This window comes from Cicer arietinum, chromosome 8 (genome assembly GCF_000331145.2).
Source record: "Cicer arietinum cultivar CDC Frontier isolate Library 1 chromosome 8, Cicar.CDCFrontier_v2.0, whole genome shotgun sequence".
Taxonomy (NCBI): Eukaryota; Viridiplantae; Streptophyta; class Magnoliopsida; order Fabales; family Fabaceae; genus Cicer; species Cicer arietinum.
The window spans coordinates 18,595,806-18,622,223 of record NC_021167.2 but is presented as its reverse complement, the minus strand read 5'-3'; the positions used below and the strand labels follow the sequence as shown (position 1 = coordinate 18,622,223).

Below are 26,418 nucleotides of genomic sequence, written 5' to 3'. Positions count from 1 at the left end.
TGATTGTGAAACATATGAATGTTATATTTCCACACACAAGACAAACACTTCATGCCTCCAAATTTTCAACACCAAAGTTTGGAAACTTGAACTTTTTATCAAATGTATATCGAGCTTAAATGCTTTACAGACAAACGAATCCATTTAACTACCCACCAAAATAAATTAAATAATTATATAATACCACTCGAAGGAGTCTCATGAGTTAGGGCGGTCAAAACTATTGGAAATGTTGTACAGGCAAACTTAACCGTAGGAGTCAAGACATTTAGTAACTACATGAATTATCTTCCAGAAAAATGTACAAAACATCACTATTTACAATAGGTATATGGACACTCCATTTCAGTACAGGTCATTCTGTTATCTTAGGGGTAACTTCGAGGTCCTCTTGAAACATAAAGTTGATACCTGGTTATCCATGTATTGCGTGCAGTGAGCCTTACTGACAGATCTCGAAGGCAGGGAAAAGTGGTGGAAATAAATCCCAAAATTCTGAAACATCATAAGCTACTTAGGGGCACATAGAGGCAATAGAGTAAAGAAATGTAAGAAAGTAAACTTCTAATGTAAAACATAGGGCATGTTTGGTAAAACATTATTTGATTTCATTTGATGATTATGTTAATGATTAAAAACAACTACCTTCTTTTTTCCTTGTTTTCTGTTATCAGTTATCACACGCTACTAGTATTTTTCAAATGCTAACTTAGGGTCACTTAAAGGCAATAGAGTAAAGAAATGTAAGAAAATACACTTCCAAAAGAAAACATAGAGCATGTTTGGTAAAATATTTATTTGATATTTTTGTTAATGATTAGAAAAATTACCTTCTTTTTTCCTTGTTTTCTCCATCCCTAAATAAGTGTTACATTTGTAAAACTCCCAATTTATTATTCTTATGCTTTATATTTAAGATAATTTAGATATACAAATGGATAATAAGGGTAATATGATAAAATCACTATTCTCTCACTTTCATTAATTATATTTTCATAATTCTTAAATGTGACAGTTATTTAGAGATAAATGGAACAACTTTTTTATAATCATTAGTTAAGGTCATGGTTTTTATAATCGCAAGTCAACTAGTAGACTCGAATGAGTTTATGATGATAGGAATAAACACAGAAACACGATAACAAACAATACGCAACGAATATAAAATTCCTCCAACTTACAATAACATGTAAAGAGCAACAACAAATATATGGTAGCAAATTGATCAAATAAAAACGCGTAAAGAACATCGATATTTTAACGTGGAAAACTCCTCAATGTAAGGGTAAAAACCACGGATCGTCCAGACCAAAGAAATAGCTATATTATAATCAAATAAGGGTATAAAAGAGTCTCAAAATGATGCACAAATTGTACCTACAGCCAGACAAAATAACAAAACACTAAAGCTTAAAAATGAAAAACACCCCCAAAACTGCTAATTTGCAAGCATTGTTTCTCCCTCTCCAAATGTCGTTTCCGCAAATCCGACCACTGAAAACGAAGACTTGTATGTTGCAAACCTGCTGTCCAAGAATCAGTTTGATCCAACGATTAATGAATGCACCATCAATGTTTTTTTGAGACTGATTTGACAAAATCAAAAATAGAGTTTACTATTCTCTTTTCTCTTTTGGTAGCAGCCTTTTGTTTTCAAAATACTCTCTTACCACACTAATAAAACATATCTCCACTTGAATAAGTGAGACACATAATAGACTACAATATTTGGGGCTTTCTACACATAGGAAGGGAGCTCAATACCTATTTCTCCCTCACAACTATGTGGAGAAAATCGTCAAACCGGCAATATCACAACAAGTTTCAAACTTTCCTCTTGGTAATGCTTTAGTCGTCATATCAGAACCATTATAATCAATATGAACTTTAGCCAACTCCGACAACTTTCCAAAACATCACATATCCAATGATATCTCACTTCAATGTGTTTGGACCTACTATGGAATGTCGAATTCTTACCAAGATGAATAGCACTTTGACTATTGACAAATAATACATATTTGTCCCGAATAAACTCAAGCTTTTGCAAAAACTTCTTCAACCAAATCAACTTTTTGCATGCTTCGGTAAAGACAATGAACTCTACCTTAGTCGTAGACAATGTTACACATTTATGTAATCTGAACTGTCAAGCCACAACTCCCTCTGCAAATTTAATCATGTAGTCTGAAGTGGACTTCCTTAAATCAATATCTCCAACCATATCTAAGTCAGAGTACCCCACCAAAATAGATTAGTCACCTCCAAAACAAAGCCTCATGCATGTAGTACCACAAAGATAAGGAATATGTGACCGAACTAGATCACCATCAGCCAAAATGTTCTTTCTCAAGTGTAGTCTTCTCCACCTTATCAATGTCTTCAATAGTTTGGTCTTTCATGAACACTACATCATGACTTATAATAACATTTTTCTCTATAGGATCATACAATTTATAGCCAAATTCATCATCACCATAACCAATGAAGATACACTACTTTGACTTTACATCCAACTTGGATCTTTCATCATTCAGAACATACACAAATGCCTTAAACCAAAGAATCTCAAATGATCATATTTGACGTTCTTGCAAAACCATACCTATTTGGTAACTCACTATTCAAAGTGTTCGATTCATCCTCCTTGATAAACCATGCAACCAAGGAGTTTTAGAAGTCTTTTCATGTGTTATATCTTGCTGTTTGCAATAGACATCGAAGGGTCCACAATACTCACCATTGTTGTCTGCCTCTCAACCAAAACATGAAATTGTTTGAATTTCTCCAACACTTGGTATTTTGTCTTCAAAGCATAAACCCATAGTTTCCTGGAACAGTCTCAATAAAGTAACAAAATAAAGTGCACCACTAAGATTTTACCTTTAAAAGGCTACAAACGTCAGAATACACCAACTGAAGCAACTCTAACTTTCTGAAGGGAGGATGTTTTTTGAAGGATACTTTAGTTTGTTTACCAACCATGCACTGAGAATATTTCTCTACATCTACATTCTTCAATCTTAGAAGCACATCCTTTTTGTCTAAATAATTTAACCATTTTTCACTTATATGGCTAAGCCTTTGGTGCCACAGATGATTTCATATTCACAATATCCACACTATTTTTAGCGACCAAAACTTTTGTCCAATACAGTTTACTAATTTTTTCTCCCTTAACCACAACCAAGTTACCTTTGCTGAGTTTTCACTTTCCAGAAGCTAAATGATTATCAAAACCAATATCATCAAGCATATGCCCAGAGATCAAATTGAAGCGAACATCTAGAGCATGTTTGCCTCATTTAAGCAACAATTGCATTCACATGTTGGTTTGCAAGCATACATCACCAACACCAATTACCTTAGATACACCATCATTACTCATCTTCAAAACTCCAAAGTCACCCTGAAGTATAAGATGTGAAGAACTCCTTCCTCGATGTAACATGTAGTGTAGCACCACTATCAATTATCCACATGTTCTCATCAGATACAAGATTAACTAACTCATGATCACAACGAATAACAAGAGCATCACTAGTAACAATAGTAACACGACCATCATCACGACCACTTTGTTTTTGCTTACCCTTCTTGTCTTTATACTCCTTTTTCCACTGAAAACAATTCTTTTGTATGTGTCATGTTATATGACAATAATGACACTCTACATTTTTGTATCTAGACTTGGACTTGGACTTGCATCTGCTATTTTCTCTACCACCCTTCAATTCTTTTTTATGACTTCTCCACCTATTTTAAGTGACAAGAACTTTAGATTGAGACGAAGAACCTTGTGCCTTCCTTCTCATCTCCTTATTCAAAACACCACTCTTAACCGTTTCCAAAGAAACAACACCTTTAAGAGCTAAACTTGTGATAGAAACCCGAAATATCTCCCAAGACTCTGGTAAAGATAACAATAGAAATAGTCTCAAAAACTCATTATCAAACTTGATACCCATTCCTGACATCTAATCAATAAGCCCCTGAAATTCACTCAAATGGTTTGAAATAGAAGTCTGCTCTTTATACTTCAAACTTATGAAACTACTCAGTAAGAACAATTTATTATTCTCTGATTTAAAGGCAAACAAAGTTTGTATCTACTCCCACATAGCTTTTGAATTTGTTTCATTAGCAATATATTTATAAACATTATCTTCTACATATTGCCTAACAAAACTACATATCTGTTGATGTTCAAAATCACATTCTTCCGTAGATTTACCATTCGATTGTCCAAGAATCAGCTCGATCCAATAGTTAGCGAATATGCAATCGATATTTTTCTAAAACTGGTTTGACAAAATCAGAAATAGAGATTACTCATCTTTTTTCTCCTTTGGTGGCTGCCTTTTTTTTTTTCTCAAAATACTCTCTTACAACCCTAATAAGATCCTGTTCCACTTGAATAAGTAAAACACATAATGCACTATAATATTTGGGCCTTTCTCCACATAGGAGGGAGTTCAATACCTATGATATGAGTCTAGGATGCCAAGACGAGTTGACTCACACTCAGACTCATTTTCGTGGTAGACTCGATTTGACTCAGATAAAATTGTGAGTCCAAAGCGAGTTCACGAGTACAATATAATTTTTGAAGAAAAAAAAAACAAAAAAGCATGATAGACCTCACTGTTTCACACAAAAAATCCCTAAAAGGAAGTTAGAAGATCTCTCTTGTGTCTCTTCCTTTCTGCCTCGCCTCTCTGTGCTCTACTTTACTTTCATTTTGTTGTTTTTATGCGTGCTCTACATTTGTTTCATTCTTGTTTTTTTCTTTATGCAGTAGGAAGGAACTACATCTTAATCTACATACTTTGTTACTTTGCTTGCTTTATTATGGAGTTTTTGTTAGGAAATCTTGGCTTCCTAACAGTTTGAAATTGGAATTTTTATGTAAATTGATGTTTTATTATGTATGTCATTTATTGGTTTTAAAGTTATTATTCAAGTCTATGAACCTTTCACGAGTCTACGCAGACTCGAAAGTCTGACAACCTTGTTTCAGATATAAAATGAAAACAAAATATTTCCTCAAACTAAACAAGACCTTAATTACTCTAGATGCATTGATGACAAAAAAAAATTCCGAGTCAATTTTTAAGAGATCATACCTCAATTATTGCCAAAACTGCGCAGTAATTCCAATCTTACTAGGTTCAAATTTCTGCATAAGGCAAGCCTCTTAGTCTTGACTGCATCATTTAAAAATAATACAAATCTGAGACAAATCCATCAACAAAAATAAATGCTTAAAAGCATTGTTTAAACTTCGACCTTTGATTTTCTAGACTTCCAGCCTTCTGACTTCCCAGGCTGGGGAAGATAAGAATATTTCTCAAAGGAATTTAAGGCAGCAACTCCATCCATACCAGAGTCGAGAATTGGGGAAAAACCCTATAGCAATTCAAAAGAGGTTACCTAGCTATCTATATATCACAACAATTTCAAAAGTAAAGATGAAACTTCACATGGGTATTGAATATCACAATAATCACTTTCTTAAATTAAATAAAAACAATTCAAGATATGCAAAAGACCGTTTTGTGAAGTTTAGTTGGTCCATGTCTTCAATTCAAATTATACTGTATCCGAGTTGCGAAAAAAAGCCTCAGCCATAAAATTATTGCTTTAGGCATTACACTAGAAAATGGAATGGGTTTTGTCTCTCAACAGCAATTAAGTATTAGCTTCATGCAAAAGAGTAACTAACGATATGATTCAATCTTACCACTTCCTTTGAAGCAATTTTTCCTGTTTCCTCGTGGTTTTTCACTTCCAAAGAATCAGAGAAAAACAATATCTGGGGAGAATATGTTAGTAAATACTACGATTAAAAGAACAGCAAACAGAAAAGGTTGACCCAGCTGGAGCTGGACCAGTTGAAACGGCAAATTATGATACAAAAAGGCACAATTAGATGTTAGAATCAAGCACAAGAGAAACAAGGTTGTCTAATATTGTAAAATTCACCTTGTCGAGTAACTGAACATTTGATGAACTGGTTGCCATGACCTGAACACCGAGCAAATTTTTGGAATTACTGCAAAAGGGACAAAAAATTGTGCTGAAAACACACCCATCTTCTGGACACCATATACCCTGATCCGGTGTATTTTTAGATATTCTATTGCAAATACGTTGATCAACAAATGAAGATTCTGTAACAATAACTGGTACACTCTTTGCTGTATCAGCGGTGTAAGTTTCCAGTCTCTTTTTCAAAAGGAATCTCAAGTGAACTTTTGATGATGAAATTAAAGAGCATGTAAGATATAGCTGGTTCTCATGTAGTCCCAATGGGTTTTTGCAGAGTGAACAAAACAGCTGTAACCTTTTGCTTAGTACAGGGGCAGGTGATGAACATGAACCAGGTAAATTGCTCGTTGGTAACTGAGAAGATTGTGAGTTCAAAATTCTCCCAAGACCACATTCAGTTCCATGAGTTTCTTCAATGTGGTTTATAAATGGTACGACCATGGGCTTTTTCCTTTTTTGACTATGAGAATTAACACTCAAATTCAAAGATGATTCTGTTTCTGGAACATTTTTTTCAGTTACATTCTTTTCAGGAGTGACTGTTATTGATGTTTTACTTCCAGTAGTTGAAGACACTGGAAAACTTGACAAGCGATCCATTGCAAATTGAGCAGAAGCCTCAATTATGGTGGAATCAGAATTGTCATCCTTAGAGTAATCGGAGCTGGCAGCATCATTGCCAATATCTAAACACGGGCTTTCCTTGACTATGGAGGTTTCTTCATGTGTAATTGTCACAGACAATGCCCCAGTGAACCTGTAAGAAATCTAAAGCTTTTTAGTAGATGAAAGGATAACTTTGGTCTAGATGCAAGTGAGAATTAAGATACTAGTAGAAAGACCTATAATCATAAGGTAAAATCCTACTAAAATTTCAACTTTTAATATTACACTTTAACAAAATAGTTCATCCAGGCCAAAATGATCAATTGATATCTTTATTTTTTCACCCAGAAGAGAACAAACTAGAGCACCAACATTGCCAACTACATAACCACATGCTTAAAGATCAGCTATTATGAATTTATGACTAAAGGTAAATTGATACATGTTAAGTCAATAGATATAGAATCAGCTGAGGTTGTGTGCACTCCAAGTTGCGCTGAAAAGAAGAGTGATATCCCTTGCATGTTTATAGGAATTAACTCAGTATTTAAGAATAAACACTGGAACAATATCTATATTAACGGGAAAAAAAGGTCATGTCCTCTTATAAGTGTACAAATCAAGGAATTAAAATGCTATAAAGAATGGAGCTGTGCTCCTTGCAGTAATGGATCGCAAAAAACTAGAAAGAAACAAACAATATCCCGGAACCTGAGGGAGGGCCAGCTTCATAATCTCAATACCACTCAAAACTCTGGATGCCCAAGAATGCCTATAGATTACTCCTCCTCCTCCTCCTCCTCCATGTGTCCTGTCTGTTATTTCTCACCTATCTCCTCACTTTCCACATCTCCTGATGTTACATGCTTCATCTTTCTCTCTTACACCCGCAGACCTAGACCCCAGGTCTATTCCCCTCTTCGTTCTTTATACTCATTGTGATGTGCACATTATTTATGGGCCTATCCATACTCCACCCTCACAAGTTTCACCTTGTCCTCCAAGTGAAATTCAGGAAAGACTTATCACTTTGTTGAATGAGGGTAAAATAGAAAGAAATATGGTGAAACCGTGTTTAAACTACACATTAGAGACTCTTTATATAGGATTAAAAGCAATAAGATAACTACAGATATTCTATCCCTATTTATAAGATATGAGATGATATAATGGAAAACTAATCCTAAAAGATAAACAAAGATATTCTAAGATAATATCAAGATATGATAAAATTGATGGAGGAGGGTTGCCTTCCATGGAGGTTGCTTGGGTGGGTTGCAGTTGCAGACAATAATCAGAAAATAAAATATTAAATATTCTTTTTTAGTACCCATTAATTATGAGCCTCCCATTCATTGTGGGCCTGTAACATGCCTACAATTTTTTAAAATATAAGGGCCAAAGAACACAAACTTGGTGGTATAACCAAGTAAGGATTCTAGTCAACACAGAATCCTTGAATTAGATATGTTCATCATTAGGTTTAGTTAACAAAAAACACACCGTCCAATTATAATAAAATGTTGAAACAAGGGGGAAACAAGAATACCTTTCTGTCAGATTACAGCATTGTATGTTGATATGGTCTTTGAAATTATATGTGTTACTACTCCTTTGACCTGATGGCTGACTTTCAGCAAGACTGCAAGAGTTTGGTATGGGAATGGCAATGTTATCCTCAATAACTGAGGTTTCTTTCTCACCTCCACAGCTAGACTTGTTCAGTTTCTGACTTTTCTTTCTTGTGAACCTCATATTTTCATCCTTGTTTTGGACTCCATCACCATTTAAGTCCAAATTCTGTGTGGCATGCACTGTATTCCTGCAATACCGCTCCTACAGCAAGTTAAACAGATCAATAATTATTTTCCACCAAGCCCAGAAGGGAAACAGGGAGCACTATATCAAGGACAAATTAAGCCAAAACGTCATGTACCTGGGCATTCTTAAAGAACAACTTTAGTCCTTCCAGTGACAAATCAAAACTGTCGTACACTTTCAAGGGTCTTCTTAACCACTTTGAAATTAATGCTTTATTCCTTTCTTCACAAAAGCGTTCATCTAATTCCACAATAATATTTACAACAATTATGATAAAAATGTTCGAAGAACAATATCAAATAAACCTTAGTTCAAGAATACATAAATGGGAAAAGACAACATGGAAACAAAATAAATTGATTCTAAACCAAAAAAATGGCTTGTGAGATGGAGCTGCCTGCTCTCGTGATTATTTATCAATGGCATGGTGTCTACAAAAACTCAAAATAAACTTAAAGGAATCAGTTTTGAACAAGCTGATGGAAAGAGAACAGTTTCAAATTTCTATTCGGTGCTGCTGTAAACCCTCATACTGCAACCACAGGGTAGTATTCCGTACTCTGGAAAACCTAGCCAATTCCACCTTCCTTCTCTTCCAAATTTAAAAATCAGTTTTGAAACTCTGAACCTAAAAGGGACAGAAACAAGATAAAAGGAGGGAAGGGAACTGAAATAATTGCAAGCTCAGCGTGATTACCCAATAGGATGATTGCTCCATAATCAAGTCTATGCCGTATACAGCGCCCTACAAAATGTAAATGGTAACCAGCATAACTAGAAAATATAGGTAACAAAAATCTGCTTAGGTTAGAATATGATAAATAAAACAGAACCAAGTTTTACCTGCTGCTTGATTTAAAGCTCGGAACGCTTGGTGGCAGTACCACTCATTTCCGCCTAAGAGTTGTTTGGATGATTTGAATGTGTCATTATACTTCTTCTTTAGTGAAACTTGAATATCATTTCTGTTATAATAAATCAGGCAGGCAGTCAGAGAAATGTATTCCCATTGTGGGTGCCTTATTAAGAAAAATTATTTATAAGAGAAAAGAAAGGACTCTTACATGTTTGGAAACGGGATACCAACAATAATCTGAGGTTGTCAAGAACATACAATTTTTAGTGAAAAATTACACTGATTACTGAAACTGGAGTGTCTATACTCCATAGTCAAACCCATTGTAGGCTAGTGGCAATTTGACCACTTTACCAATCATAACAACTAACCTTTATTTTAATAATCTGAAAATATACCTTATTTTAATCCACCTACTTAGCCAAATGAGACATGGATATTTCCCCGTCCATAAAGTGAAAAATTAATTTATAAGTAGAATGAAGGATACAACTAGTCTAGCATTATCATCGGAGAAATCAATTCCTTCAGAAACCTGCAAGAATTATAATAAATACAACCATATAATGAGACCATTTTCACATTTATGCTAAAGTTACATGTTGAATAAGAGAGAACATGGTATAAAATGGTGAAACTGTGTCTCAACTATATAGTGGAGTCAGTTTTTTATAAGCTTAAGGCAATAAACAAAATAAATATAGCGTCAGTTTGATGATCATGATAAGAGAGACAAGATATTAAAAGCCATCATATTTTGCAATAGGATAGAATAACTAAATCTTGTCTCCAATCATATCTTATCCGTCAAATTAGCATAAAGCTATTATCAATAATATTCAAACCCTTATTATTTTCTCTTCTCATTTTCTCTAAAATCCCACAACTTCAACATAGCATCTAGAGCCTATTTCGATCCTCCTTAAACAATCTTGCATTTGTTCCGCTGTCGAGTTCCCAACTGTTAGAGAATATAATCATAGTTTCTCTTTTCCAACATTCCGACATGTTTCACTCGTTTTCCGTTCAGTTCGCTACTGCCGCCGCTGACACTATTTCCGGCAAAAAGCGTCGTCATCTCCAGATCAAATCATGCCTGAAAGCGCGTCGCCAAAAGCCATCACATGCGCTCTCACGCGCTGCTAATCTCTCATGCGGGTAGATCTCACGCGCCGCTGTCTCCACAGCATGCTTTGACGCATCTCAGTTGCTGCTTGGTCAGCCAATCGCGCCTCAATCTTGAAGTTTCGAATCTGCCCTCGTATTCTAGTTTCAAGCTACGGTTAAACCTACTTCCATTGTGTGCGAAATCTCCCAATCTACACAACCCAGATTTTTTTAAGTCAAAAGTTGATTCACGCGTGTGCCTCCAAGATCTGTCGTCTACTCTGTCGCTGCTGGAAAAGTTTTCCAACAAGTTTTCCGAAACAACCATTGTCTCTCCTGTTTTGGATGCATTTTCTCACATCGTTGATCAATCATGGCTTCGTTTCATTAGAGTTGCGCTGCTTCCTCTTTGGTGTTTGTCACACAATTTAGTTCTTACTAATAGATTATAACATTGGCTTCTATTCCCACCGACGATCATTCTGGTAGTGTCCCTTTTCCCACAGATGAATCATACTAGTGATGACTTCTTTTTCCATTGATGGTCATTCTGACAATGTCTTTTATTTTCATGACTCACACTTTAGCATGACAATTTGTCCCAGATGCATTGGCCCCATTTTTGTCCCAGATGTACTAGCCTTGTCTTTCTCTCCTTGAAGCACGCATCTCCAATATTATTGGTTTGAAGCTTCCAAATGTAGTTTTTAGAAGAATGGACCTTACTTTGTTCAATTGCTTGCCATGAATTTCTCTCAGACTGATGATCATGTCGGCTATCTAGCTAGGCTATATTTATAGCAATTCTCTCCGACTTCACTTGCATCATTGAGTTGCTTTTCCATCCTTTTTATTATTTTACAAAGCAAAACATTATTTTCTTGTAAAAAGCTAAAACTTAGTAAGCTTTAGCTTGAGGGGGAGTGTTAGAATATTAGAAAATATCTTATAATATTTATTATATTATATTAGAGTATCTTGAGTTATTCACTAGGATCAATTTATAATCATAGAGATATCTTAAATATCTCATTATTATTATGATTTATTCTTAATTAAGGATTTAGTCTATGTTTCCCTATAAATATAGATTAGTATTGAGTCTTTTGTAATCAAGTTAGCATAAAACTATTATCAATAATATTCAAACCCTTATTATTTTTTCTTCTCCTATTCTCTAAAATCCCACAACTTCAACAGTTAGTTTTTCATTTTCATTCATCCATTGACTATTGAAAAGCTAAACATGATGTAACCAAATTTACTATCTTTAACCGATTCATTGATCATCATTCCTTTGACATATCTTTAACCTAGTAGACATTTGTCAGAGATCTATCCAAGGGGTGTCTAAGGTGTATCGAAGTAAAGAAAAACAAAGTTTTTTTGGACACTTGTCTAAGGTGTCATACAATTGTCGGACACGGCGACACATCTGATGCTAGAGGTGTTTGTGCATCAATGATTATAAACTTAAACACGCTAAATATGTCAACTTTTTATATTGCAATCTGGGTAAGAAAATATTTATTTTTCTTGTAACATTTAGAATATTCACATATGTAAGTTTTTTTAATAACTTCATCTTAATCATAGTTATTTTAATTAAATGAAGCACAAAAAAGGTGCTGGATAGCCTTGCTGATAAACAGTTGATTAATGTTTAGATTATAGGTTTTAGATCAAGGAGAAAAGAAAGAAAATAAAAGTTTTGAATTGTGATTATGTTTATTATTTGATATTATGATACAAAAGATAAGCATTGGATTTAATTTATATTTGTTAAAATATTATATTAGAATGTAAATAATTAGATTAAATGGGCTGTAAGTATTCCGACCCGTTAGCATTACTGTAAATTAGGATTGTTTAATACTCTTTGTCTATATAAAGAAATTCCGTTGTGTAGTTGAAACACACGGGTTATTCAATATGTATTTCAATACTCTTTATATTCAACATGGTATCTAGAGGCTATTGAGAGACAACCCTAATCGTCAACTACCTGGTGAACCCACTGTCTCCGGTGAACATTTTTTCTTTCTTTTTCGGCAAACCGTGTTCTCAACTCCGGTTTCCCCTCTCTGCCTTTGATACGTCGATTCCTCAATTTTTTGTCCATCCATTCACGCTCTACCGTCGTTGTCGTCACTGTTGTCACTGTTTATGACGATTTTTTTTTACGAACGACCACTCCAGCAGCGTCGTACACCCCAGATCAGCCAAACCCTTCAATCGCGTCATCAAAAACCTCCACACGCGCCCACACGCGCCACCTACAACCACCGCGCCTGATGGCGCTTCTGGCAGCCGTTCAAGGTGCCGCTTCTTCCATAGCACTCGCCTCGGCCTCCTACTTCCATATCTGCCCTCAGTTTCGAGTTACAAATATACGAGTTCCAGTTCAAACAGCCCCCTGTTTGCCAGGTTCCGACGCGTTTTTCTGACACTCTTTACTGACCATGACGTCTCAGTCTAAAACAAAGAGTATCTTCACCAACTACATCACTTCTCCTCTCTGTTGAAAAATTGAATGGATCAAATAATGATAGTTGGGCCACCGACATCAAACTATGGCTACGTGGTCAAGGTTACGAGGACCATCTCACTCAAAACCCTGAAAAGGTGAGTGTGGCTGAAACATCCAAATGGAAACAGATTAATGCTCAGTTGTGTAGTGTCATTAAGTCTACATTTCATCCAGATGTTAAACCGATTTTCCGTCCGCATCTCACGTGTGAATCGATTTGGAGTCAAGCAAATGCACTTTATACTAACGACACACAACGTCTCTACGGAATTTGTCACCAGTTGTTGGATATCATTACTCTAAAGACACTCGATGGCTCTATTTCTTCATATCTTGGCACCGTTCATAGTGCACTTCATGACTTTAATGAGCTTATCCCTCCTGCTGCAAGTAATCTAGTTGAACAGAAGGAGTTGGATCAACGCAACACCTTCATGCTTCTTGCACTCTATGGTTTACCCCAAGAGTACTCTGCAACTCGTGATCAAATTTTGGGGTCTGTTACTGTTCCGGATATGTCTACTACCTCAGCGATCCTCCTTCGAGTACCAACAAAACATCTAGTTGAGCATTCTATTACTTCAGTTCTATGTGACACTGCTGCCCTTGCATCTCAAAGACATAATCAAAATCGTTCTCGTGGAGGACCATCCAACTCTAAGCCTCATCCCAAATGTGAGCATTGTAATCGGCTTGGACACACTATTGATCATTGTTGGAAGTTGCATGGTAAGCTTCGCCTTCGATAAATGCAACTCAGCTTGATCCTTCTGCCACTATTCAGACTACACCATCTCCACAAGGCTCCCCGACAAATTACGAAGATTTTCTCCGATGGGTTCAGAGTCATCCGAACTCTAGTTCTCCTACTTCGGTTGCACACACTGGTAACTCGTCTGTTTACCTCTCTCACTGATCTTCTCTCGGCCCTTGGGTTCTTGATTCTAATGCGTCTGATCATGTTACTGGTAATAAAGGTCTCTTTTCTTCACTCTCTACATCTGGTTTTTTACCTACTATAACTTCTGCCAATGGTACTCAAACCCGGTCTCAAGGAGTTGACACTGTCCACATTCTCCCTTCCATCTCAGTTGCATTTGTTCTCTATGTACCTGGATGCCCCTTTAATTTACTTTTGGTTAGTCGATTGACTCGGTCTCATGATTGTATTATTATTTTCACTAATGATAATGTTACCTTGTAGGACTGGAGTTCGGGACAGACAATTGGCGTCGGATGTAAGTCACAAGGCCTCTACTACCTTTCTACATCTTCCAAGACGTGCTCTGCCACAGATTCCCGTCATATTATCCATGCTCAGCTAGGACACCCAAGTCTTGCCAAACTACAAAAACTGGTGCCTAGTTTGTCTAAGTTATCTACTTTACATTGTGAGTCGTGTCAGTTAGGGAAACAATCCGTAGTAATTTTCCTGATCGAATCAATAAAAGAGTATCTACTCCCTATGCTTTAGTTCACTCTGATGTTTGGGGTCCCTCTCGTACTGTGTCTACTTTAGAGTCTAAGTATTTTGTTACTTTTATTGATGATTACTCTCGTTGTACGTGGTTATTTTTAATGAAAAATAAAGCTGAACTGTTTTCCATTTTTGAGCAATTTTATCAAGAAATTAAAACTCAATTTCGAGTTTCCATTTGTACCTTAAGAAGTGATAATGCTCGGGAATATTTGTCCCATCAATTTCAAACTTTTATGGCTTCTAACGGTATTCTACACCAAACATCATGTCCTTATACACCCCAGCAAAACGGGGTAGCCGAACGCAAAAATCAGCATCTCATTGAAACCACACGAACCTTACTTCTCCATGGCAATGTTCCATTCCGTTTTTGGGGGGATGCAGTCTTAACGGCGTGCTACCTTATTAACCGTATGCCATCTTCTGTCCTTGATGGCAATATCCCCCATTCGGTCCTCTTTCCCTATACCCCTCTTCACCCACTACCACCTTGTGTCTTTGGGTTCACGTGTTTTGTCCACAATTTATCTTCTGGTTTGGACAAATTGTCAGCTCGGTCACTCAAGTGTGTCTTTCTCGGTTATCATCGGTCTCAAAAGGGCTATCGTTGTTATTCTCCTACACTACACCGTTACGTTACATCAACTGATGTTACCTTTTTCAAGTTTGTACAATATTTTAAACCTGCCCATATAGCTACTGAGCCCTATCAGGACATTAATCCCGAACCTCCTTAAGTAGTTATCCCTATCCCACCCACTCATATTCCTATCGAACCTGTCGATTCTGACCCCCAACCTCCACCACCACTACAAACATATCAGTGTCATCGATTATCCTCTGTTGTGCCTGTTCCTGTTCCCATTGTAGACTCTCCTCCGACGCCGCCTCCGTATTCGGCTCTGCCACCTGAGCATGACCTTCCCATTGCTCTTCGTAAGGATATTCGCACCACCCGTAATCCATCTCCTCATTATATTGATTTGTGTTATCATTGTCTTTCTCCTTTACATCACACTTGCTTGTCCTCCTTGTCTTCTGTCTCTATTCCTAAAACTACAGGTGAAGCATTATCCCACCCTGAGTGGAGGCAAGCAATGCTTGATGAGATGTGTGCTCTACAAAGTAGTGGTACTTGGAAATTGGTTCCTTTACCTCATGGGAAGTCGTTAGTCGGGTGTCATTGGCTTTATACAGTGAAGGTTGGTCCTGATGGTAAGATTGATCGATTTAAGGTTCGTTTGGTAGCCAAGGGATATACTCATATTTTTGGGTTGGATTACAGTGACACATTCTCGCCTGTTGCCAAAATGGCATCTGTCAGATTGTTTTTCTCCATTGCAGCAATTCGACATTGGCCTCTCCATCAACTTGACATTAAAAATGCTCTTTTGCACGGTGATCTTGAAGAGGAAGTTTATATGGAGCAACCACCAAGGTTTGTTGCTCAAGGGGAGTCTTCCACCATGATTTGTCAGCTACACAGGTCCCTTTATGGTCTTAAACAGTCTCTTAAAGCTTGGTTTGGCAGATTCAGCTCGGTAGTACAAGAGTTTGGTATGATCTGTAGTGAAGCCGATCACTCAGTATTTTATCATCACTCAGCCCAATGATGCATCTATCTTATTGTTTCATGGATGACATTGTTATAACTGGTAGTGATCAGCAAGGAATACTCCAGTTAAAACAACATCTTTCAAATATATTTCAGACTAAAGACCTTGGTAAACTCTGTTATTTTTTGGGTATTGAAGTAGCCCAATCCAATGATGTCCTTGTAATTTCACAAAGAAAATATACTATGGATATTCTTGAAGAAACAAGCCTATTAAATGCCAAGTCAGTTGATACTCCTATGGATCCAAATGTCAAACTCCTACCCAATCAGGAGGAGCCTCTATCAGATTCAGGAAGATATAGGAGATTGGTTGAAAAATTAAACTATCTCACAGTCACTCATCCTGACATTTCCTTTGTTGTCAGTGTGGTAAGTCAGTTCTTAAATTCTCCTAGCCAAGAACATATGGATGCTGTAATCCGAATTCTTAAATACATCAAAAGTGCACCTGGAAAATGTCTCATTTATGAAGATAGATGACATACTCAGATAATTGGCTACTCATATGCCGATTGGGCAGGCTCACCCATAGATAGACGATCAACTTCTGGGTTTTGTGTACTTGTCAGAGGAAATTTAATATCTTGGAAGAGTAAGAAACAAAATGTTGTTGCAAGATCCAGCGCTGAGGCAGAATACAGGGCCATGGCACTAGTAACATGTGAACTCATCTGGTTGAAACAGTTACTGAAAGAACTTCAATTTGAAGAGGCCAACACAATGATACTAATATGTGATAACCAAGCTGCATTGCACATTGCCTCAAATCTTGATTTTCATGAGAGGACCAAGCATATTGAGATTGACTGTCATTTTATTAGAGAAAAGATCGAATCAGGTGACATCATCACTAGCTTTGTCAATTCCAATGATCAGTTAGCAGATGTTTTTGCAAAGTCATTGCGAGGTCCCAGAATTAGTTTTATATGTAACAAACTAGGTGCATATGATTTATATGCTTCAGCTTGAGGAGGAGTGTTAAAATATTATATTAGAATGTAAATAATTAGATTAGATGGGCTGTAAGTATTCTGGCCCGTTAGCATTACTGTAAATTAGGGTTGTTTAATACTCTTTGTCTATATAAAGAAATTCCGTTGTGTAGTTGAAACACACAGGTTATTCAATATGTCTCTCAATACTCTTTATATTCAACAATACTAATACTAGAGTTCTAATTCTAATCAAATAGGAAAACATATCATGATAGTAATTAAAAAGCTTAAAACCCAATCCTATGAGATAATATAAATGACTACAAGATAAGAAATTAATCCTGATGTTGTGTTTGAAATTAATCTAAGATAAGAATAGAATGGAATGGTATTATTCCCCAATCCTATGAGATAATAGAAATGACTACTTTAGGTATAAACTACGCAAATAACTGTACTACTGTAGCACTAATAAGTTTCTAAAGTAGCGAAAATCAAATTGGGAGTACATGATTTTTAAGCAACGTCTAAAATAATAAAATATGGGATGAGTAAAATTGTGATGCACCTTTCCCCGACAAACACCAAGTAAAGCTGCTCCTCCTTTCTTAGAATCCTGTAGGGAGTCAACTGCATGGAAGTGATTTAGATCAGTTTTCTTAATCCTTCTTTTCCTTCCAGAAGCAGGTCTTTTGTCATGATGAATTGCGTCATAATAACCCTTCAATGCAAGTTCAAAATCATCTTGGCTTCCCCCCTTCGGTTCTGCATACCAAGTACAAACATAATACAGATTCTCAATGCAATGCCAAGACAACAACAACCTTTTAGATATTAATACCAAACCAAAATAAAATCCTATTGATTTGAATGTTTGCATTTCATACGAAAAAAAGGACCGGCACAAGAAAAGACAAATAAATCAACAGGAACTTCAATTTGAAATCTATTTTATAATTCACTGAGAGTATTAGGAAGAAAGTAAGGACGACTCGCCAACAAAAAGGGACTTCTCTGCATTGAGTCGAGACCATTGACCTGTTTCAGACCATCTGTTGCATAGTTTTTCCATCAATTTATAACTTGGAAAGAACACAAGACATCCACCTGAAACAATCTTGAAGATTTCCTCTAAAGATCTTCCAACTGCATCCTAAACCAAAAGTTTTAATAAACAGATGTATTCAAGAGGCAAGAATAGTACAAAAAGAGTGAAAAAATAGATAGAGTATGCATACCTGGAACGCATATCCATCTGCTGTTTTGTAACTTGCATTCAAAGGATAATTACCAGGACCAGTGGAGATTATAGCAGGCCACACCTGTATTCAAGAGGTTATCACTTAGCAAACAGGCACTTACATGACAGCGGATAATAAGCTTTAAGGATAAGAAAGAAACAGCCAAGACCTGTGAATCAACGTCAATTACATGTGGAGCTTCAAGACTAGTTTCAAACTTAACTCCAAGTTCAGAAGAAAATGATGTCATTGGTGACAGTGTCCTACAATACCCAAATCAATACGTAAGTGATACTAGAATGTTGTTAGGAAACAGAGATACTGATAACTGAATTCACTTCTATACAATTTTTGACCCTCATATGCCATGTGCTGTAGCAGTTAAGAAAATACATAGAAATCAGAAATATATGATATTGATATGTCATATTTATGATTTACTTGGGGACACTTTACTACAAATGTTTGATGTAGCATTGCATCACTGGAACTGTATTCCCCACAAATGCTTTTCACAGAACATGCCAATAGAAATCAGGTTATTTCTGCTACTCAGTCATACCATTTGGGTGTAAGTACCAACTTTATTATGCATGCTCAGAACCCCGGGGATTATGAGGAAAGTTAGGTTTAAATTACTTAGTCTGTGTAATATACATCAATTTCAGCTTTCGTGCCTATAAAAGATCTACCAGTTTTAATCCCTATGGAAAAGTTAGTTTTAGTCCTCCTTCGTTTTTGTTTCAGTACATGTAATATTTTTGCACAACATGATTGCATCCTTGTTATATGTGTACCATATTTATTAGTACCTACAATAGAGACAGCATGGGGACTGGCTCCCACACAGACAAGTTTTATAGGACTAAAAACATCTTTCGGGAATTAAAACCGACGATAATTTTTTTTAAGGACTAAATGAAAAAAGGTGCACATGACATGGGTTAAAGAGATATTGAAACCAATACAGTATCATGTAAATTTGGGGGGTTTAACATAATGTTTGAGAAGGTTAACTCCATCAGTATCTGAAAAAAACGGTCTGGGCTATTTCCCAGCCAGCCAGGTGCACGTAAACCCAAGGCAGGCCAGATATATATATAATTTCATGCTCACGTGAAACTGAATTTAAATGGCCTGAACATAATTGGCCCTTTATCAGTCTGGCTGATCAAGCTATTCTATAGAATCCCAGCTAAGCACTGGCATTTTAGTACAAATGTCTGGAAACTGGCTGTTTAACAGGCATGTGATGTGCCTATCAGGAATGCATGTTTGGAACAAGAGTAAAAAAATTACAAAAAATACACTAGGCCCCTGGATGCAGATTTGCAACGCTTACCCAGAAGTCAATATGACTGATAAAGAAAGATCGGCAACATCTCTAAATACAACTTCTGGATTCAAGCACCACAGACTTAAAGTATGTGTCCAGTTTCCAAAAGCTCTTCCTGACATAGAATCAATGAACGATACTAATATTAATGCAGCAATATCTCAGGCAGAGACGGCAGATATATACTAACTATTTGAATCTTTTACAGAGCCATTAATCAATTAAACCTGCTACTGGTTTCACAAGCATACAAATAAGAGCCATCATTTGTCTTCACAAACTAATTACAACGTTTTATATATCTAAGTTTCAAGCCTACTTTTTCCCATATTAACAGATTAAGTTCTAATGACAGAATAAAGTTCAGTTACCTACTTTGTGATCATCAACTTCAATATCACTACAAGTGCCCAAACATTACCTTAGAACTTTTGTTATCCTCTGAGCTTAACCCTAGCTTAACAGGTGATAATTCAATTACCCCAAACTTATAAGAACTACTGTAGCCAAATGACCCGCATCTTTAGTTGATGTAGAATATAAACACACTATAAATGATTTGACTCTTCATATTTAAGATTAAAACAACTTTTAAAATGTCTCTACATGAATGTGTTTTATTTGATGGTTTATACTCTACCATTTGAATTTGATATCCAGAATGTCCACTCATATAGTAAAAACGATTACAAACCATTTCCTATTCAATTACATGTAGATAACAGCATTGCCATTTGGGGTTTTTCGCTTGACATTATTGATTTCTGCAATTACTTACTATCATGTTTTCTAACACTTCGCTGAAGGGCAAGCTGGTAATCCAACATGTGAGATCCATTTTTTGAGAAGAAATAAGATAGTGATGAGAATAAGCCTGAAATGAGAATGAGTTATAAAGATCATTCATTGATAATATTAATAACAAATACTCTTAGGTAGGTAAATAGCTGAAAAATGTAATGCACATATTTAAATAATCTTGAACCTTCCAATGTTATCACTGACATGCCACTTAAACGTGGTGCTTCCGTTTCCAAGTCTGTAGCAATTTTGATTGCCTTGATAAATGATCAAGTTGTCAAATAGCATTCAAACACAAGAATATCCCATAATGTCAAACAAATGAGATACCTTAGTAGCACATTCTATCAAGATAGGGAAGCACTGCTTTGAAATATTTGCTTCTTCAAGCTCTTGTAAAGCCTTATCACCTGTCCAACTATACATACAAACGGCTTATGTTATTAAATCCCAGATATAATTTGCAAGATATAGCTTTTATATTATGAGGCTCAAGAGGATATATAGATTATATATTTTTCAAATATCAATTCAAACTGAGGCAAAAAAAAAAAAACTGCATTATGTACAAAAAGCTTAAAGCAAGCATCTTACAAATGAAAACAGGCATTCAAAGTTGTTACAGTTAACAACTATAAATCTATTATCAAAAGGAACAATACAATAATATGTAAAGTGACATCAAAATAGTGACCAAAAAGTAATGTGATTTGTAACACCCCAAACTACTTTAAGGATTTCATGTTGTCCCCACAAACCAATATGAGTCTTTTCAGCATGCTTTGTCCTCTCTCACATAAATCCTGGGAAACTTCCATAAATTCACTCATCCAAAGAATGCTCCAAGTCAACCACTCTTAAATGTGGAGCTCTTGTGTAATAGGCCACCAAAAAGATGCATCTTGTTGGTATAGGCAGTACCAATCAATCTTTATAAGTCTTCCTTTAACCTATAGTCTCATACATACATGGCCTTAGAAATTAGGATTACTCTCATTTCGATGTGATTTGGTTCATTCATGTGTCCTTTTGCCTAGAAGCATCCCAAGTTCAATCAGGCCTCACATAATTTCTCGAGCATATTCTTGTTCCTTATTAAGAGTTAAACTGATATAAAATGTAAGATATGATAAAAAATTAATTAACAATTTCATCCAGGCATATCAAAAAAATAATATCATCCCAGGATAGAAGGAGCAACAATGTGTTTCTAATAAAATTGTATGGCAGAAGAACAAGATGGCAGAATCTCCTTATTTAAAGTTTCAACCAAATTATAGTTATATTATAATATAATGTTATTCTATCCAAGTCAAAGTTTGTTCAGAAAGTTAATAATAATCATTTAAATTTGGACATATCCAATTTAAATCTGAATCAGCTTTTAATTTTTTGTCCCTATTTTTTGTCCTATGTATTTTTCTTAGTGTGCGTTTGGATTTATAGTGGAGCGTCAAACTTGACTTTCTCTCCTATCATATGTAATTTTGGCAATGTAGTCGATGGCAGATGGAGGAATATGTCGGAAGGTCAAAAATCTGCCATATAAACATGCCATTGCAGCCTATGCTCTGCCTTTAAACAACTAATAAACATGTAAACAACTAATCAACTCCCTGACATACTCTGCCTTTAAATTCAAACACTATATGATGCTATTTAATTAAGAGAAAAAAATATTATCTCTTCTCCAAAATCACACCTTACATTGTTTGTTTATATCAATACAATAGCACACAAACTTCTATGATACTCGGGATCTATAAAGAGTCTCAAAATACAAATTACAAAATGAACAAGCATATTTACAAAACGTAGATGCATACTGTTGAAATTGTGGGATTTTAGAGAAAAGGAGGAGAGAAATAATAAGGATTTGAATATTATTGATAATAGTTTAATGCTAACTTTATTACAAAAGACTCAATAATAATCTCTATTTATAGAGAAACATAGGCTCAATTCTAAATTAGGAATAAATCATAATAATAAAGAGAGATATTCTAAGATTCTCTATGATTATAAATTGATCATAGAAAATAACTCAAGATACTCTAATATAATATCAAAGATATTTTCTAATATTCTAACACATACAAAATGATAAATCCCTTAACTTACCATGACACATAGTGCTGAAAGTCACGTTTTTCTAGTTTAGTTTTCTTCTGTTCCATCCAACTAGTAAGGCCCTGAACAGATACAATACTTGTCAAAATATACATTCACTGTGGATAAACTTATATAGTCAAGCATTTCAAACCTAATATCTAATCTGGTTACCAGTGTCAATTCATATAGGGGCTGGTAAACTGCAGTATTTGAAGGACAGAGTTGCTGGAGCTCCATCTGTAGTTCTTTTGGAAGTATGAACAACTAGTTAACATTGTTATTAAAATGATAAGAACAAAAGCTATAAAGATTCATAACATACTGTCCAAAACATCCTCTTCAATATCCACACTACCAGCATCACGACTAATGTCCTCTATATTGCTGCAAAGTTCAGACATGTAAGGTCAGTTATATAGAGAAAAACATATATAAGCTACTGCCAAAGTTTAAAAATTTGTCATTCAGCTCTAGATTGGCTTGCATACAACTGATGTGTAAAAAGCATCTGGAACTTATACATAATTTTTATAAAAAATAATAATGCCAGTGCAATTTAACCCGAATCCTAGAACTGTCTTGTTGACTTTGCAAACAAATAGAAATGCTGCACAGCTTACTGAGCTTCATCAAATATCACGATGGCTCCTTTAATATCTACATCCATTGCTCCCCGAATGACTGGATTAATTATGTAGTTATATGGACAAAATACCAACTGTGCATCATCTGACATAGAACGGGCAGCATAATAAGAGCAACCTGAGAGGATGTAGTGCAACGCTTGTAACTAACAAGGATTAGCAGAAATTTTTAAATAAATAAATAAAAGACAAAAACAACAACAGTAAAAATATAACCTTTCACCGATTTTCCAACTTTTACAAGATCTTCTATGTCATGCACCTCATTGCATCCTCCTTTTTGAAGGGATCGGTGAACTTTGACTTTATGTGCATTTCTGCTTAGATTGGAAGTTTCTGATTCCTGTTACTTCAAGAAGTGTGCTATGAAGATATATAGACGGCATGTGTGGATAAGAATACACTTACTTGAACTCTGGACATCCTATTGCCTGATCTTTCAGTAGTAGTTTACTGAGAACATTTGTGATATATATCAGTACGAATAATAAGAATAAATTCTCATAAAATAAAAATTTTGAGGTAAAAGCAACCATTCTTCGTCAATGTTCTCTTTGCTGCGTATATTTTTATTGGTGCAGTAATGTTTCCGTGATGCCTGGCAAAATAAGAGGGGAGGAAATACTCAGCCAGATCCATATCACTTTAAAATTATGCTACTAAATGTAATATATCTCTGACTCTTAGTATATGCAAAGATGTAACAGCTAAAATGACATGGTAACCTGGTTGAACAAAAATTCACGTAAACCCTTGCTAAATGAGAATCCTTATCATATTGGTTGGTATCTCGTCAACAATGCTATAAAAATAAATTGTAATATGATTCACAAACAAAGAAAATGACATATTAATATTACTTAAGAGTTTGAAAATGACAATGATAAGTCTCAAATACATATCCCTATCAAACAACATAAGAATTTTAAAAATTCAAGGTTCACATTCTTCAAAAGGATGCCAAATGATATGATATATTGTATTAGCTGAATTAGGAAGAAAAAAAAACACAAATTTGAAAGAGTTCAGATCAATGACAAAGACATCAACCTACCAAAACAGCCATCGGCACCCTGTATGACGTTTTCTGCAATTCACGAACCACTTGAGAAATTTGTGAGTGCGTTCTCCTTGTACATGAGACAAACAAAAAATGTAGTTAAGTGAATATGTGCGTATTTTAAAATAGAGAGAACACTAGAACGTTGAAATTCTGGAACAACCTAAGATAATCATCTCTAACAGTGAGCAATGATAATTATGTGAATTGCATGAAACAACGATAACGATTGAATATAGAAAATAAATCTCCATTCATTAATGAATAATTAATAATGCAAAAAGAAAATAATAATAATAATAATAATAATCAAATGAAAATAGTTTAAAGCATACGTTGCATAGTAAATAGTTGGAGCTGCATTTTTCTTCTGCTTCTTGATGGTGGCATCTGGATTTTCTGATGCTGAAACCTCGTCTGGAAGAAATCCTCCATCGGAGGCCGCGAGAGGATCGGTTATTGGCTCCGGAGGGGGTTTAAAATGGTGCTGCCAAGCGAGAGAGGAACAAAGAAGCGAAAGGGATTTGCCAGTACCAGTTGGAGACTCGAGCAACGCGTGACAATGTCCTTCTCTCTGAGCTTGGTTAAGAGTGGAGATTACTCGACCCATAAATGCAAACTGTGACCCGTACGGTTGGTAAGGAAATTCGACTTGCAGACCTCCGATGTGGTACACATTTTTAGGGTTTTTTGCGGAGAAGAACATATTTCCTTTTACACACACTTCGATTCAATATTGGACCTCTGTATTTCTGATTTTCCATCGTGTATATGTTTAGGCGGGAAACCTGTTTCTGTCTGAATTTTATAAGGCGGCAAGCGTTCTGGTTCACACTAAGCTAACTCAGTTCCTTTGTTTGAATTATTATTATTATTATGTTACCATTCAATTGTTTATTGAATTTTATTTTGACACATATTCAATGTAAAATGTGTTTTTTTAAATGAGTAAATTAAATTTTTACGGAAAAATTCATATCTCAATTTTCTTCTACTAACTTCTCGGTAGGTAATATTTTTTTATAGAAAAATCTGAGGTAATTATTTGCAACCCCTTATTTATTTGTGAACCCCTAGTCTCAAGAAGATCAATAGAAAACACATGTTTGAATATGTTTTGTTGCATTTTCCAAGGCTTTTGGCTGTAGATAATAGTTTCTAAATTTTTTGTGGTGAAAATAAAAATGTGAATTTTTTGTAGATAATTTAATTGTTTAAATTAGAAAAATTACTGCTAGTCTATTTAGCATAATGTCAATTATAAATGAATTTAAATCTTTGGAGTTTGACTCAACCCACCATTTTAATTATTTTTTTTATGCTTCTTTAATTTATATTCTAAATAATTATATAAAAACTGGTGTGGTTTTTTTTTATGCTTTTCTTTATTAAACAATTTTTTTGTTAGTTAAGTTTGATAACATATTATATTAAAAGTATACATTATTTTGTTTACCTCTCACAAAATTATGGTTACTTGCATTCTCTTTTTTTTTCTTAATTTTTTATTTGAATTTCTTACTTTTTGTCTTTTATAAATAATATTTTATATTATTATTAATTATAATTAATAATTTTAGTGATTTATTTATTAATTTTTATTTTATATTATTTAATATATATATATATATATATATATATATATATATGTGAGTAGAAGGTTGCATCTCCAAAATACGATCAACTACTAGATTCAAAATAAATTTCTTCATATGGTTGCATCCTTGTAAAAAATCAAAATAATTGCTTTTGGTATATTTTTTTCAAAACGGGATATTTTGGATTTAAAAAAAAAAGGAATACTAAAAAAATATCATAAATCAAACATGCACTTTTATTTTTTGTTATATTCATAAATAAAGTAAATTGAATAATAAATTTGTGGTTAACAATCATTTTTTTTTCTCAAAGGGTATTTTTAGTTAGTGATAGAATAACATATTAGACTTTGTATAACGAGAAATACAAGGGGTGTTTGAATTGTGTTTCTTTTTAAAATCTGTTTTCGCGTGATTAAATTTAGGTAAAGAAAAACAGAGCATATAAATAAAAGTATAACATAATAACACAATTGATTTATCCTAGTTCACCATCTACATAGTAGTTACGTTCAATCACTTCAACGTGAATGATTTAATCCACTAATTCACCATTGAATTGAACTTACACTGAACACCTACTAGTTAAACTAATTGTGTTCAATTCTTTTCAACCTTCTAG

General features: G+C 34.9%; 1 protein-coding gene across 4 annotated transcripts; it reads right to left on the bottom strand.

Annotated features, from left to right (window-relative positions):
* LOC101488528 (uncharacterized) lies at positions 1 to 25,021 on the bottom strand. 4 transcript variants are annotated; one of them, XM_012715718.3, is made up of 28 exons: positions 24,534 to 25,021; positions 24,193 to 24,268; positions 23,672 to 23,736; positions 23,547 to 23,591; positions 23,355 to 23,455; positions 23,115 to 23,256; positions 22,817 to 22,878; positions 22,666 to 22,739; positions 22,504 to 22,574; positions 20,713 to 20,800; positions 20,567 to 20,639; positions 20,360 to 20,455; positions 19,588 to 19,696; positions 18,415 to 18,508; positions 18,243 to 18,326; positions 18,001 to 18,157; positions 17,573 to 17,769; positions 9,825 to 9,869; positions 9,543 to 9,571; positions 9,322 to 9,443; positions 9,176 to 9,223; positions 8,594 to 8,718; positions 8,207 to 8,493; positions 5,986 to 6,808; positions 5,744 to 5,815; positions 5,290 to 5,409; positions 5,127 to 5,179; positions 1 to 495 (listed from the first exon to the last, which is right to left on the bottom strand). In XM_012715718.3, exons 1-27 carry the CDS (start codon positions 24,902 to 24,904, stop codon positions 5,132 to 5,134), a joined length of 3,624 nt encoding a protein of 1,207 aa, XP_012571172.1. In that variant the 5' UTR covers positions 24,905 to 25,021; the 3' UTR covers positions 1 to 495; positions 5,127 to 5,131. The 4 variants fall into 4 exon arrangements, with proteins under 4 accessions (XP_012571172.1, XP_004499955.1, XP_073220619.1 ...); XM_004499898.4 differs by having other exon boundaries at positions 5,127 to 5,207; positions 24,534 to 25,020; XM_073364518.1 differs by lacking the exon at positions 1 to 495 and adding an exon at positions 1,159 to 1,523.
* Between the last annotated feature and the right edge of the window lie 1,397 nt (positions 25,022 to 26,418).

Bases quoted from the DNA above. Each gene is read 5' to 3' on its own strand.
- LOC101488528 (XM_012715718.3), bottom strand. From the start codon at position 24,904: ATGTTCTTCTCCGCAAAAAACCCTAAAAATGTGTACCACATCGGAGGT. The intron at 18,509-19,587 runs GTAAGCGTTGCA...TGGGTATTGTAG, and splicing joins TCAGTCATATTGACTTCTGG to GACACTGTCACCAATGACAT. The intron at 5,180-5,289 runs GTCGAAGTTTAA...TGCCTTATGCAG, and splicing joins GGAAGTCTAGAAAATCAAAG to AAATTTGAACCTAGTAAGAT.